Source organism: Bactrocera dorsalis, chromosome 5, assembly GCF_023373825.1.
Source record: "Bactrocera dorsalis isolate Fly_Bdor chromosome 5, ASM2337382v1, whole genome shotgun sequence".
Taxonomy (NCBI): domain Eukaryota; kingdom Metazoa; phylum Arthropoda; class Insecta; order Diptera; family Tephritidae; genus Bactrocera; species Bactrocera dorsalis.
This window is the reverse complement of record NC_064307.1, coordinates 73,362,656-73,375,484: the sequence shown is the minus strand read 5'-3', so window position 1 is coordinate 73,375,484 and position 12,829 is coordinate 73,362,656. Positions and strand designations below refer to the sequence as shown.

At 41.5% G+C, this 12,829-nt stretch overlaps 1 protein-coding gene across 1 annotated transcript; it reads right to left on the bottom strand.

The window, feature by feature from the left end:
- Positions 1 to 1,728: 1,728 nt before the first annotated feature.
- Positions 1,729 to 5,600, bottom strand: LOC105227333 (possible lysine-specific histone demethylase 1). The gene is made up of 4 exons (XM_011206607.4): positions 4,955 to 5,600; positions 3,531 to 4,807; positions 2,930 to 3,468; positions 1,729 to 2,866 (listed from the first exon to the last, which is right to left on the bottom strand). Exons 1-4 carry the CDS (start codon positions 5,420 to 5,422, stop codon positions 2,265 to 2,267), a joined length of 2,886 nt encoding a protein of 961 aa, XP_011204909.2. The 5' UTR covers positions 5,423 to 5,600; the 3' UTR covers positions 1,729 to 2,264.
- Between the last annotated feature and the right edge of the window lie 7,229 nt (positions 5,601 to 12,829).

Genomic DNA, 12,829 nt, shown 5'->3' with positions numbered 1-12,829 from the left:
TCTATGGCCATTTTGAGGGAAAACTTCGGACAACAATTCATCTCAAGAAATGGACCCGTAAGTTGGCCACCAAGATCATGCGATTTAACGCCTTTAGACTATTTTTTGTGGGGCTACGTCAAGTCTAAAGTCTACAGAAATAAGCCAGCAACTATTCCAGCTTTGGAAGACAACATTTCCGAAGAAATTCGGGCTATTCCGGCCGAAATGCTCGAAAAAGTTGCCCAAAATTGGACTTTCCGAATGGACCACCTAAGACGCAGCCGCGGTCAACATTTAAATGAAATTATCTTCAAAAAGTAAATGTCATGAACCAATCTAACGTTTCAAATAAAGAACCGATGAGATTTTGCAAATTTTATGCGTTGTTTTTTTTAAAAAAGTTATAAAGCTCTTAAAAAATCACCCTATATATGGAGCTATTTGAGAGTTGGTTCAACGTTATTGGAATTGACCTTGAGTTTTATAGATACGGATTAGTAACGTTTAGGTAGACTTGATACTCGTAAGAACCCATTTTTTCCTAGGAACGGGGGGCCTCACCCTCTTTAATGGTAAAAAAGTACATGTTAACCAAGATTAGAAACAGTAAAATAAAGTTTTGAAGAAGTGGGACAATAGGGAAAGGAATATTGAGATGAACCTTCTACAATATCCAGGTCGTCATTGAACAAGAGTTACTTGAGTCTTAATTGCATTCTTATAAATCGTTAAGTCTTTTAGATCAAGGAGAGAACCAGGCTTTGTGAAGTCATAGCAAGGCCATCTAACTACCACATCACAGAAACAGGATTGGTAAAAGCAATTTATTTCGATTTCTGCCGAGACGGGCCTCGGTTGCTGTTTTTTGCTTTAGTGGGTACCTAGCCCCCTATGGGATGGTAAGGATTAGCTAAGTAGTCGTCGACGTCATCTAACGGAAGGTCCAAGAATCATGCGGAGACTCATTGCACGCAGGACATATATTGGGTATGTCGGGGTCTATTTTGGATAAGTAGGAGTTTAGTCTGCTACAGAATCCAGAACGAAGCTGCGCAAGGGTCACTATCGTTTCTCGCAGCTATTCAAGACGGGCCTTCGCCGTCTTCCATTCTTGCTGTAGCCCAAGCCAACCTTTCCTTCCGGTCGGCCTTGTAGCTAAGCGTTTACCTGTTTTGTAGGTCGCTTTTGCCTTCAACATCTCCTTACTGAGTTTTGCTCTCGGCCTAGCCTTTATCGCCGACATAGCAGTGTTGGCATCTGCCGGAGGGAAGAACAGAGCTTCCTCTTCCATTGTGTTTTCGCTTTCTATGCTTTCAAGTGGGTTTGACCGAAATCGTCCCTTCGCAGAAGAGGTATGGCCGCTGGCGACACAGCAAGTTCTGTTGTGCCCGCAGGTGGTAGCAGCCACTTCTCCCAGCGCGCTTTTAATCAATTTGGTCCTTCATGATGAGTTTTGTTTTGAGGGACACTCTATTCATAGCGTTTTATACCTACCGCCAGGTACCTCATTTGCAGAAGTAGATATACATACATCGTATCCCCTAGTAGTAAGGTACCTCAGCCTTAGCTAGACGCCTGCTTGCAACACCAAAGCTAGCTCTAGAAACTAGTCCAGTCCAGTTGCCAAGCTGGGATGGTACCAGCAGCGACGTTCATATTCCAGGCGGCACCCACTAGAAGGATATAGCTACGAGGATTTTCGCCGACCACTGTGTAATAAATATTGAAAAATTATGTACATATGTATGTATTTAGAAATTACAAATTGCTGGAATTTTATTTTATTTTGTATTCAATTCATTGTCTGTAAAAGGTCCAGTATTTAATTATATCTAATATTACATTTAAGATTAGGTTAATAAATGGAACTTCCAATTTCAGTTTCCGAACACACTACCATTGCAAATACTAATTGCTAGTCAAAACTAAAAGATTATAAATACAAATTAATCAAGGCGAAAGCACACAAATGGTCGGTGGAATTTAACTCAATCAATTCCATCTTCTCCTTCTTCTCGTATAACTGTCGCAATTTCAAATAGTAACGCTTTACAACAAGCTCGCATATGCTTCACAAACCATGAGTGTGTGGAGAGAGAAAAGAAAAACGAAAAAGTGAAGTACAAAGTAATGGAAAATGAAATAATTACAACTAAAGTTATAAGCCAAATAAGTTCATTGGAATAGAGGAAAGTCAAATGCGAACTGAATGTAGTTGAGAGCCATGCACACAGACGCACACACATACATTTACACATTGTTCAAGTTTTCCCCATTACACACTATTCGTTCGAATCGGCAGTGATCGATTTCTCTTCCGAAGTCTTTGAGGATGAGTCTGTTGAATGTGCAATATCAACAATATCCACATTGTCGCCTACAGAGGCTGTATTGGCCGCCTCCACCACCGAGTAACCGATATCGGGTGGTGTGCCCTCTGGATAGCCTAAATAATAGTCTGCTATGCGACCAGCTTCACGCAAACCGCTTAAGAAGGCACCATGTACCGTGGCGGGGTAGTTGCGTATGGTATGCTCGCCGGCAAAGAACAAACGTGGCAGCTCATCTTGCTCCTGATTGATATTAGAGTTGGTTGGATTCGGTGGTATAACGGGTGAGGCGAGCAGATCATAATCGCTACCAGAGGAACCTACAGATACGAAGCTGTACGAGCCACGTGCCCAGGGATCGGCACGCCAACGTGTCACGACAGTCTCTTTGGGTTGCGGCACCGAACCATTGCCGAATATGCCTTTTAGTACGGCAATACAACGACCGACGATGACATCATCCGATACGTTCTCCATTATAGCGGCCGATTGTCCGGCTACTAATGCAAGTAGCACTGGCGATTGCGAGATGCTCCAGAATAGAAATAGTTCACCTAGAAAAAGCATAAGTTTTTATTTACAAATTTCTTTATTATTGACAGTTATAAAGCAGTTACCGCGACTAGCTGTTGTGCTGCCTACATGGCCAAATAGATTTGTGTTCGGATCCCAGAAGATGCGATCAAAGCAAAGCACCACTTTATTTAGATTACCGAAACCCAAGCGCTGTATGGCCGATTGCTTCCAGTCGGGTAGCGGGGGCTCAAATTTAACAGTGTTCGCTTGTTGAGATTGCACTTTTGTGGTGGCTATTTTAAGTACACCCAGCGTCAGTGTGCAGAGCGCAATGTCTGCTTTGTATGTGACCGAAGAATTGTTTGTCTTCAAGTTTTCTGTTACGATTTCCACACCGGTGGGGAAATACTTAATTGTTTTAACAGCGGTATTTACGCGTATGTCTAAGCCTTCCGTTAAGGCAATGGGTACACAGGAGTAGCCATTGCGTACAGTCGTGTGATTGCCGATGAATTCGAAGTCGTCGTCTTGGTCCCAATGCTTCAGTGAGAGATTGCTTAGTGGCGTGGCATTGGCGAACTCCAGATTCGCAAAGTGCCAATCAAGTATTTGACGATCCTTGGACGAGAGATAAACGTCACTGCAAAAAAACAATATGTTTGAATTTGATTGAAAAGTTTTATTAAAGACTGCGGTACGCACCTAGGAGGATTGCTTTCGATTTCCTTTAATTTGGCCTCCAGCGACTCCTCCTCTTTTTTAAGTTCTTCGTACTCTTTGCAAGCTTTGGTCCACTCAAAAAGTGTGGAACGTATTTGAAACTCATGTTCCACCCATGCTGTATCCCCATCACCACTGCGTTGTGGACGTGATTTCAGTAGTTTTGCATGGGTTTCTTTAAAGTTCTTTATTTTAGCGGATAGCTCCGAAATGCGCGTTTGATTGTCAATGACAGCACGTTGTGCCTCAGCCAGCAATGTCAAGTGCTGCACTTGTTTTTCTTTCACCGACTTCTCTTGTAGCTTTATAATCCATTCGAGTGCGCGACCCAAGGAGATAGGATCATCGTTGGCGTAGTTGAAGTCCAATTGGTGTGAAAGATAACTGGCGGACTCGAGCAGCCGATTGAATTCGCGTTCCACCATGTCGTCCTTGTGTTTGGGCACTGGTTTGCCACAAGCGCCATATAATGGGCAAGCTTGTCTTATGGGCACCATTTCCATGCCAATCTGTTTGCTCAGTATAGTCATGGGATTACCCCAAACGCCGGTCACAACCATAGCACCCAAATCGGCAATATAGTTGTTTTTACGAAAAGTTGCTATGCGTCCACCCACACGATCACGCGCTTCCAATACAATTACATCCATACCGAATTGTTGTAGCTGCTGCGCAGCTGCCAACCCTGAGATGCCTGCACCAATTACAATAACTTTACCCAATTTCTTGGTTGGTATGGGACGTAAGCGTTTAAATATGCCGAAATTTATGAAACCATGACGCTCTAGGAACGAATGTATACGTTTTACCAAATTTGGATCACTATCAAAGGGTTGTTCCATATCTTTGATGGCATTTTCTACAATAAGTTGCTGCTTTGGATTCTCAATCCACATTTGCAAGAGACGATTGCGTATATTGAGGAAAACACGTTGCGCTACCAAACCAGTTTTGGTGATATCGGGAAAGCAGGCAGCTTCATTGGAGGTCATCTTATCGAATGGCAGACGTGACTGAAAGGCGGCACCCTCTAGACCAGTCAGAATTTCTTTATACGCTTCGGCAGCAGCTGCGGCCGCCTCACGCGGATCAGTAATCTCTTTGGGAAAGGGACTACGTGCTGTTTCCGATTTGCGTGTTTTACTACTCTCAGAACGTCGTTCAGTGGCTGTACCGCCAGCTGCTGATGAACTTGATGGTGTACTAGGTTTGTCACCTGAATCCGCATTGCCACTGCCCGGTTTGTTGTAGTAATCAACCTGTAATTGAAATACTCTCTTGAACCTACACATTGTAATACTTTGTAATGTTAAGCCATAATTGTATTACGTGTGCACGCGAGTGTGTGCGCGTCTGTCACGTTACAAAGCCACAAACGGCTTACAGCAATCACTTCATTACAATACCTTGGGTTTATTCCGCCTGCTGGTGCGACGTTCATCACCCGCAGCACCACCTTGTGCATCATTGGAGTCATCATCGTATTTGATTTTATTGGGCGTTCCACTAGCGGGTACCTTGCGTTTTGGTGACATTTCCTCCACGTCCGAATCATCGCTTATCAGCGTTACACATTCAATTGTCTCTGTATTTGTGCCCAAGCTGCTACTACTTGTAGCCGTTGTTGTTGTACTGCTATTTGTATTTGTATTATTGCTATTATTATTATTATTGCTGCTAGCGCTATTGTTGTTAGTGTTTTTCGTTAACAGCTGCTGTTGTTGTAGGAAGACGCTGCCGGTGCCGGCGACACTGCTCCCGCTCATTACAGCTGCTGCGGCTGCCGCCGTTACTGCCGTAGTAGTTGTGGCTGCTCCCAATGTTTGTGTGGGCAGCGAAGACACGCCGGTGCTGACTACATTGTTTTTCTCCATTTTACACGTTACGCTCACTAAATTTTTTCAATGCACACTGTTTTTATATCTTTTACGCATGTTTTTAACACTTTTCTAAATTTGCTTAACCTTTTTTTCACAAGTTTTTGCTAAAATGAGACGTGCGAAGTTTTGTTTATGTCTCGTACGCCGCCGTATACAGATTTGCAAAAAAAAAGTATTTGCTTGATTGTAAAATGAATGAAAAGCAAACCCTAAAAATTGTAGTTGTTGGTGTGTGACTTGGCTAAATTTGCTATGCGCACGGTGCACTCTGAAGTGGAAATATAAAAATAGGAGAGAACGAGTTTTTAGTGGAAAAACATAGATGGCGCTAGTAACATTTATAATAAAAAAATTCTAAGCAGATTAGAGGGGTAAAATAAATTTTATGCGAACCATATATTTAGAGTTCTTTGAAAGTCACGTTGTAAAAAAAAAAATTTAAATCTCAAAAACAAATTTTAAATAAAAAATAAAGAAATAAAAATATGTATCACCCTGCCCCACGCTTTGACAGAAATATATTTAAATTTATGCCTTAAAATTTCAAATTTGAGCAAACATAAATTCTAAGCAATCAATGAGCGTGCGCCACCCCCCATGGCGCTCCTGAAGTGTGATCACATTGCTAATAGGATCTATGAAATACTTATATACATACATATGAATGTATAATACAGGCTTGGCGTTCCAACGGTGGTGGTATTAGCAACAATAATGCAGCTTCAAAGTCAATAGATGGTTTGAAGCCGGTTGTGCAATATCACTTCCTGCCGCGTTGCCAAATTGAAAATTCACCCAATTAAGTGCGTGCATTTATCATTCGGCTGACACACACTTGCATACACACAGCAGATCAGTGGGAATTAGTGGTGAGCGTGCGTGGTTTTATGTCACTTTGTCTGCATAAGCCGAGTGCCGTTTTGTGGCCTACCCTTGCGATCCTTTTTTGCTTTTCTATACTTTAATTTTAAACTTCAAAATCAATATTGTGTCAATTTATTGGTTTTTAAATAATTTCGAATTAATGCAACGGTTATTGTGCAATTTATGGATTTAAGCGCATAATGCTTGGTTAAGCTTGTTAGGATTTTAATTGATTGGAATTGGCTGAAGAATTAAAAGACAATAGAGGGAGTTTTCGGAAGACTATATGCGTAATAAGTGTATGCGTAAGTATACATACATATGTATATGCGTGAGTAAATTTAAAAAAATTATAAACAATTACATTTAATAAAGAATAAAGTCAATTAAAGCCAGAATTAATATATATAAAAAGGGTTGAAGGAAAATCACAAATTCTAAGGCTTAAAAGTCTTGGTATAAAAATCAAGGGAAACTCAATATTCCTGTATTTTGATCTGTAACTGGATCGTTGCCTAAAATCAGGCGCATAATACAAAAAATAATTAAATACATTTCCCATACTCCCTATATAATCCTTGGAAGTATGATAGGCTAGATTGATAAACGACCTTAGGTCTATTGTCCTCTCCTAAATCACCAAGACTCTCCTAGCCCCAGCATATTGATAAAGTCCAAAACACTGCTGGCTGCTAGCGAAGCGATGTGATACCTATTTGGAAATATGGATCCAAGAGTCTTTAGCCTGCGTGAACTCACTGCCACTCAGTCTATCGGCAATTAAGCTATCCCCATCTTGTATAAGTGCTTTTCCAGCTGCAGCCTGAATTTGTTCTTAGGGGGGTTAATTACATATTGCTGCTGAGGTTGTGCGAAGGGTGAGGCTTCGCAACTTGGCATGTCGCATGCCTTGGAATTGTTGACAATATCTCTCTCTGCCTACTCCTTCTTTCTAGCGGAGCAGCTCCTTTATGGTATGGGGATCTACTGCAACAAAGGGTTCGAGTCCATGTTCGTGGATGCTGCGAGCGAGCTCATCAGCCAGTTCATTCCCAACTATATCTTTGTGACCGGGCACCCAGATGAGGTGCACATGGTTATGTTCCGATAGACTGTTCAGCCATTCTCAAACCTCTGCCCCATTAGCGATTTGAGCTCATAGGCAGAGATTGCTTTAAGTGCCGCTTGACTAACCTAAGTATGGTTATATGTTCATTGCGATAGTTTCGTTGGTGGTTTATCTTTATTTACCGAGTTATGACAACGACTTCTACTTCTGTATGGAGAGTTTGGTGCATGATCCTGCGACCCCTGCATTTCCCTTCGACGCATTCGAGCCGTCAGTGTACCACATGATTGTACTATCCCTAAGCAGTAGCACGAGAGTGGAATCATTTTATTTAGTCTTCTCAGTGAACTCTTTTGTCAAGTTTACGCTTTTGGTACTGCTGCTGCTGGAAAGAAGAGCCAATGGTATTACACCACTCAACTCTTTCATCCGTTGGTGCGATATAACCTTATTTCTTCCACGTCCTTCTGGCGTTATTTTTGGCGTGAGATCAAGCATGGTTTCTAGTGCCGCCGTCGGGCAAGTACGCAAGTTGTTACAGCTTCGGTAGTTGGATTACTACCGCAGTCTGAGAAGCTTTTGAGGCCCAAGCCACCGCCCCATAAGTGATTATCGATGCCCAAAGTGCTATTAGGTTCTAATGAGGCGATGTGATCCCTAATTTTTTATATTATTTTAACCGACAGATGGTTGCTAACCAGACATTGAAAACACAGCGCTAAATCAACGAAAATTCAAATGTAAAAAAATATAGCATAATTATTTTTGATTTACTTTAAAATGAAATCAAAGCACTAGTGCACATGCGCAGCAGCGGCGACACACAATGCGCAATTTGCATATCTTTAATAAAATGAAAAGCAAATAACAATGCTTACAAATAAAAATGAAAAAGTAAACATTAGAACGCGAGGGCTTTTTAAACCGAAACCATTCCAACAACAATAACAACAATAAAAAACATAACACCACCAAATGCCGCGAATTTGAGTGAAATGCGCTAACAATGAAGCAAACGCCGAGGCCGAATGGGTGCTTCGAATTAGTTCAAACACAAAGCATCCCAGTTGCCATAAACATATATACATACATATATATAAAGCACATACATAAAGATATATAAAAAGCTATTTAACACAGAATTGTGTTGCGCAAGTCGCGCTGATCAAAGGGTGCGCACAATCGCATTGCGGAAATTCGAGACAGTCATCTGCACACTCAACAAAAAAAAAGAATAAAAATAGCAAGTAGCACACACACATTTAAGTGTAGTTGTGTGCAACACATGCAACATTCGTCTAACAAAAACATTAACACTCAAAAATACAATAAAAGCAATTATTGCCACTACGCCTTCCAAGCCATGCCCAGCAATACAAGCCACGTCACAAACACAGTTACAACCAAACATTTTGATCTGCATGTATGTGCCTACATCTGCACTACACTCCTTGCTTGACGCAACAAAAGCCGAAATGATCACGTATCCTTGATAAATTCCCTAACAGTCATACGAGAGCGGCATCGAAATCTATTGTTCTGGCTGGGTCCTTGAAAACTGCGAATTCATCAAAAGCTGACGCTTGCTTGGCCTTGCTCAAGTACAACGCTAATTTTTCGGAAATCGTTAAGTAATATGAAATTAGTGTGTTGTTTGTGGCATATGGCGTTGTTATTTTTATTGTTGTTGCTTTAACTGGTGCTTACATTTGTTTTTGTTAGTGTTGCGAGTGCCAAAGGGTGCTGATTGGCAACAAAAACGTCAGCGGTTGATTGCTAGTGAAATGGGTTATACCGCCGCAGGGACGCTGTGGCAGCAACCAATCGAGCAACTGTATTTATTTTGACTGCACAGAAACCAGTGAGGTTTTTATTCAAAGAAAATATAAGTTCTTCAGTTCTTAATTCATATTTATGATTTCTTTGAAAGCTTACAATTACATCAATAACTCTAAAAGGTATCTTATACCTAAGCCTTTAGCATCTTCTGAAAATAGTTGGGAAATATTATTCCAGTATCAGATGTAGACGGCAATCTCTCCTACCTTTCTCATTTCTACTCTGTAAGTTGCTTAACATTCGCCCCCACTAAATCGACAGGGCCTATATTTAGAAACTGGACGAAGAAATACAGACTAGACCTTAACATTACAGTCGATGATACCCATAGTCCGACTGTCAATAGTTCTAAGATTTTTGGAGTAACATTCGGCAGTCTGTGCTTCTTCGCTCTTCATATGACGGTGATATATGCTAAAGTACAGAGCCGCAACAAAATTCTCAAGTTCTACCAACTGTCAGCTCATGAGGAAAAGAGAAAGAAATATTTTTGGTAATATACAAAGCAATCGGCCGGATGGTCTTAAACTATGCCCCAACTATGTGGTCGCCTGAATGCAGTGAAACGTAGATGGAAAAGCTTCAGACTTGTCAGATTGCTGCACTTCGAACTAAACCGGATGTCTCTTGATGTCTCCGGTCGAAGCCTACAGCTCGTATATTCTTTCGGTTTAGTAAAACAACGAATTTCTTTTCCAAAGTTGCTGAGTTGTTTCCGCAGAAATCATCCTTGCCGTCGACTGCTTAAAGTCTAGTGGCCCTCTGGGAAGTCCTTCCTTGACTAAGTCGACGATATCGAACGGTACGCGGACCATACTTTGGATGTAACTCATTTCAGACACGCACCAACTAGCATTCATAGTGAAAGCTATCAACACTTTTATCGCCACCTCTTAGTTATTGCCGTACTTGGAGTGAAATCACCATCCATTGCATTGCATTGCATGAATCTAGCGTGGAAACTTTGCTCTGTATACTGTAGCAATTTAAACTCCGACTTACCGAGAAGCGACCCCGATATACCAAATATTGTCCAGCTGCAACGAGTCCCCGCATAACTTTAAACACATCTTTGCATGCCCCTTAAACACCGGGAGAACAGGCGCAGTGAGCTTTTTTACGGATGGATCGAAGCTCAAGGGGAAGGTTGTAGGGGGAGTCTGCTATCAAGAGCGACGGTGTCTCATAGATCCGCACTTAGGAGTTCTGAGCATCACAATGGACAAGTGTCTCCAGCAGTGATGTATAGCAAGGCCTTTAGATCCATGTTTACAAATAGGGATCACATCGCCTCTGTGGCACCCAGCAGTATATTCGAATTTATCAATATGCTGGGACTTGGGGGTGATTGTGTCTTAGGACAGGGTACAAAAGACCTTAGGTCGCAGTGGAATCCTCATCTACATATCGTATATTAGCTTAAAAGATGAGTATAGCTATGAAAGAAAATAAACGAAAATGAAGAAAGATTACCCGTGCGATGAAATGAGGATTTGCTACCTACGTGACAAAAAGTGCCATTCTCAGGATACAGAATATGATAGCAATGGAACCAATAATTATATATTTGATGCTGGATAAATAATGAAGACATTGCAGTTATTGAAATGATCGAAAGCTAAACCTTCTCACGATACTTTCAAATACATTGCACTCAGTTGGTTTTCAAAAACATGAAAATTTAATAAATGCTGCTTGCGCGTTCGTTTTTTCTCTGAAGACATCGTACCACAAAGCTTCACAAGGCAATATGGCATAATTTATGCGCCTCACTTAATCTCCCACTTTCATTTACAACTATAAACTTATTATTCAAATTATGAACGATAAGTAGAACGTAATAATCGAAAGTTGAAATGTGCATTGAGGCGCACATTTGACGAGCTGAAGTGGTGCTCGTGAACAATTATTGGATTTGCGCTCGCATAACTTTTACATAACTTCGAGTTGTTGTTTTTTTCGTTGCTTGGGAAGCACACAAGCAAATGTTTTTTGAAACTCCATTGTGTGGCAGCAGAAAATGCTGGATTAAAGCAGCAAATTTCGCCGAACAAAAGCGAAATGGTGGTATAACTGTAGAGTAGTTAGTTGTTGAAAAAGAAAAAAACAACAAAAACAGTGTATAATCCTGCGCGCTTTCATAGTGCTGCTGCGGCCGTTTGCATTAATCCGCCAAACTTTGCGGAATACAAAAACTACAACCGCTGCGTGTAGTGGCAATAAAAAGGGTAACTCAGCGTAAGGTAAATCCGGTTTAATTTTTCATGCGAAATTTAACACTGCACGCGGTTCGAATTGCCCGAAATTTCGTACAGACACGCACACATACATACAAGCACTTGCAGCGAAACCGCCGAGTTTATATGCATACAGCAAGGGTAAGCCAATATAGCAGTTATGAAAGGTGGTTGTATGTGTGCTTGTCGAACGGTAAAGGTACGCCGCGCTATCTAAGTATTTTGTCAGCGGTGCAGTCAAGGGAAAATTATGAATTAATCAAAATTTGAAATGAGAATTATGAATAGCGCAGCCAAAGTGGTGGTGGCTAGTGATTAACTTGCACACTAACCGAGTAGCATACTTTGCGGCGCATCGAGAAAGGGTAGCGCGTTCACCAAAATATACACATATATACTTACATACACATACAAACCTACATAGAAGCAATTGCATGGATAAATATAGACACAAACACATATATACATATGTATATATATACACACACTCATGTAAATCAGCGCAGCTTATTGGCTTGCGCTTATGTAGTCATTTGCAGCACGCGCGCCAGCAGTTTATGCAGCTTTGATTGCTAAATTTGTGCGCTGCTCTAATTACAGTGCAACGGTAGCGCTAACGGTAGTCGGGCGTGTTCTATTGCACATCGCCCGACAGCGCGAGAGATATCAAAGTTTGTACGTATAACTCTCAGCCCGCGTTTGTAGGGCGGATGGACGCTTAGCCGTGTATGAGGTTGCGGATGAGCACGAAAACGCGAAAAATAACACAAATGCTGCAGCGCATATATATACATATGTATGTGTGTGTGTGCGCGCGCTCATCTCATGTTTTTGTGCACAAGTGAGCGAGCGCGCAAGTTTTCGCAGTCAATTAGAGCACACAGCTGATGTTTTTCCCGTGAAGCGCCGTGCATTGTTATCCTTTCGCGTATAACTTTTTTCCGCTACTTTGTTTGTGTTAGTGCGCAGAGGCATGCATAAATGCATGAGTGTGTGTGTGCCTGTGGCAAGGATGCGCCCTGCACTTAACGCTGATGAATGAAATGTGCGGTCGCGTTTTACTGTCGGCTAAGCCAACTAAGCGGGGCGGTGCGGCGCGGCGTAGTTGGTAGTAGCTTATTTGTTGTCGGATAGGGTGCGCTGAGGTCAGGCGCGCCAAAAGGTATCACATTAAACTACCTTTTGTGGTTTTAAATATTTTGTTGCTACACACATACATACATGCACTGCTCTATTCGTTGCATTATTTAGTGGCAAGTTAGCGTGCGGGGTGAATTCATGTTTTTTGTTTTTGTTTCTGTTTTTGTTTTCATTTTCCAGTTTTTTTGCTTATCACTTTTCTTTACGCTATTTTAATGTGTAAAATTAAGTGGAAAATTAATGGGTGGTCGC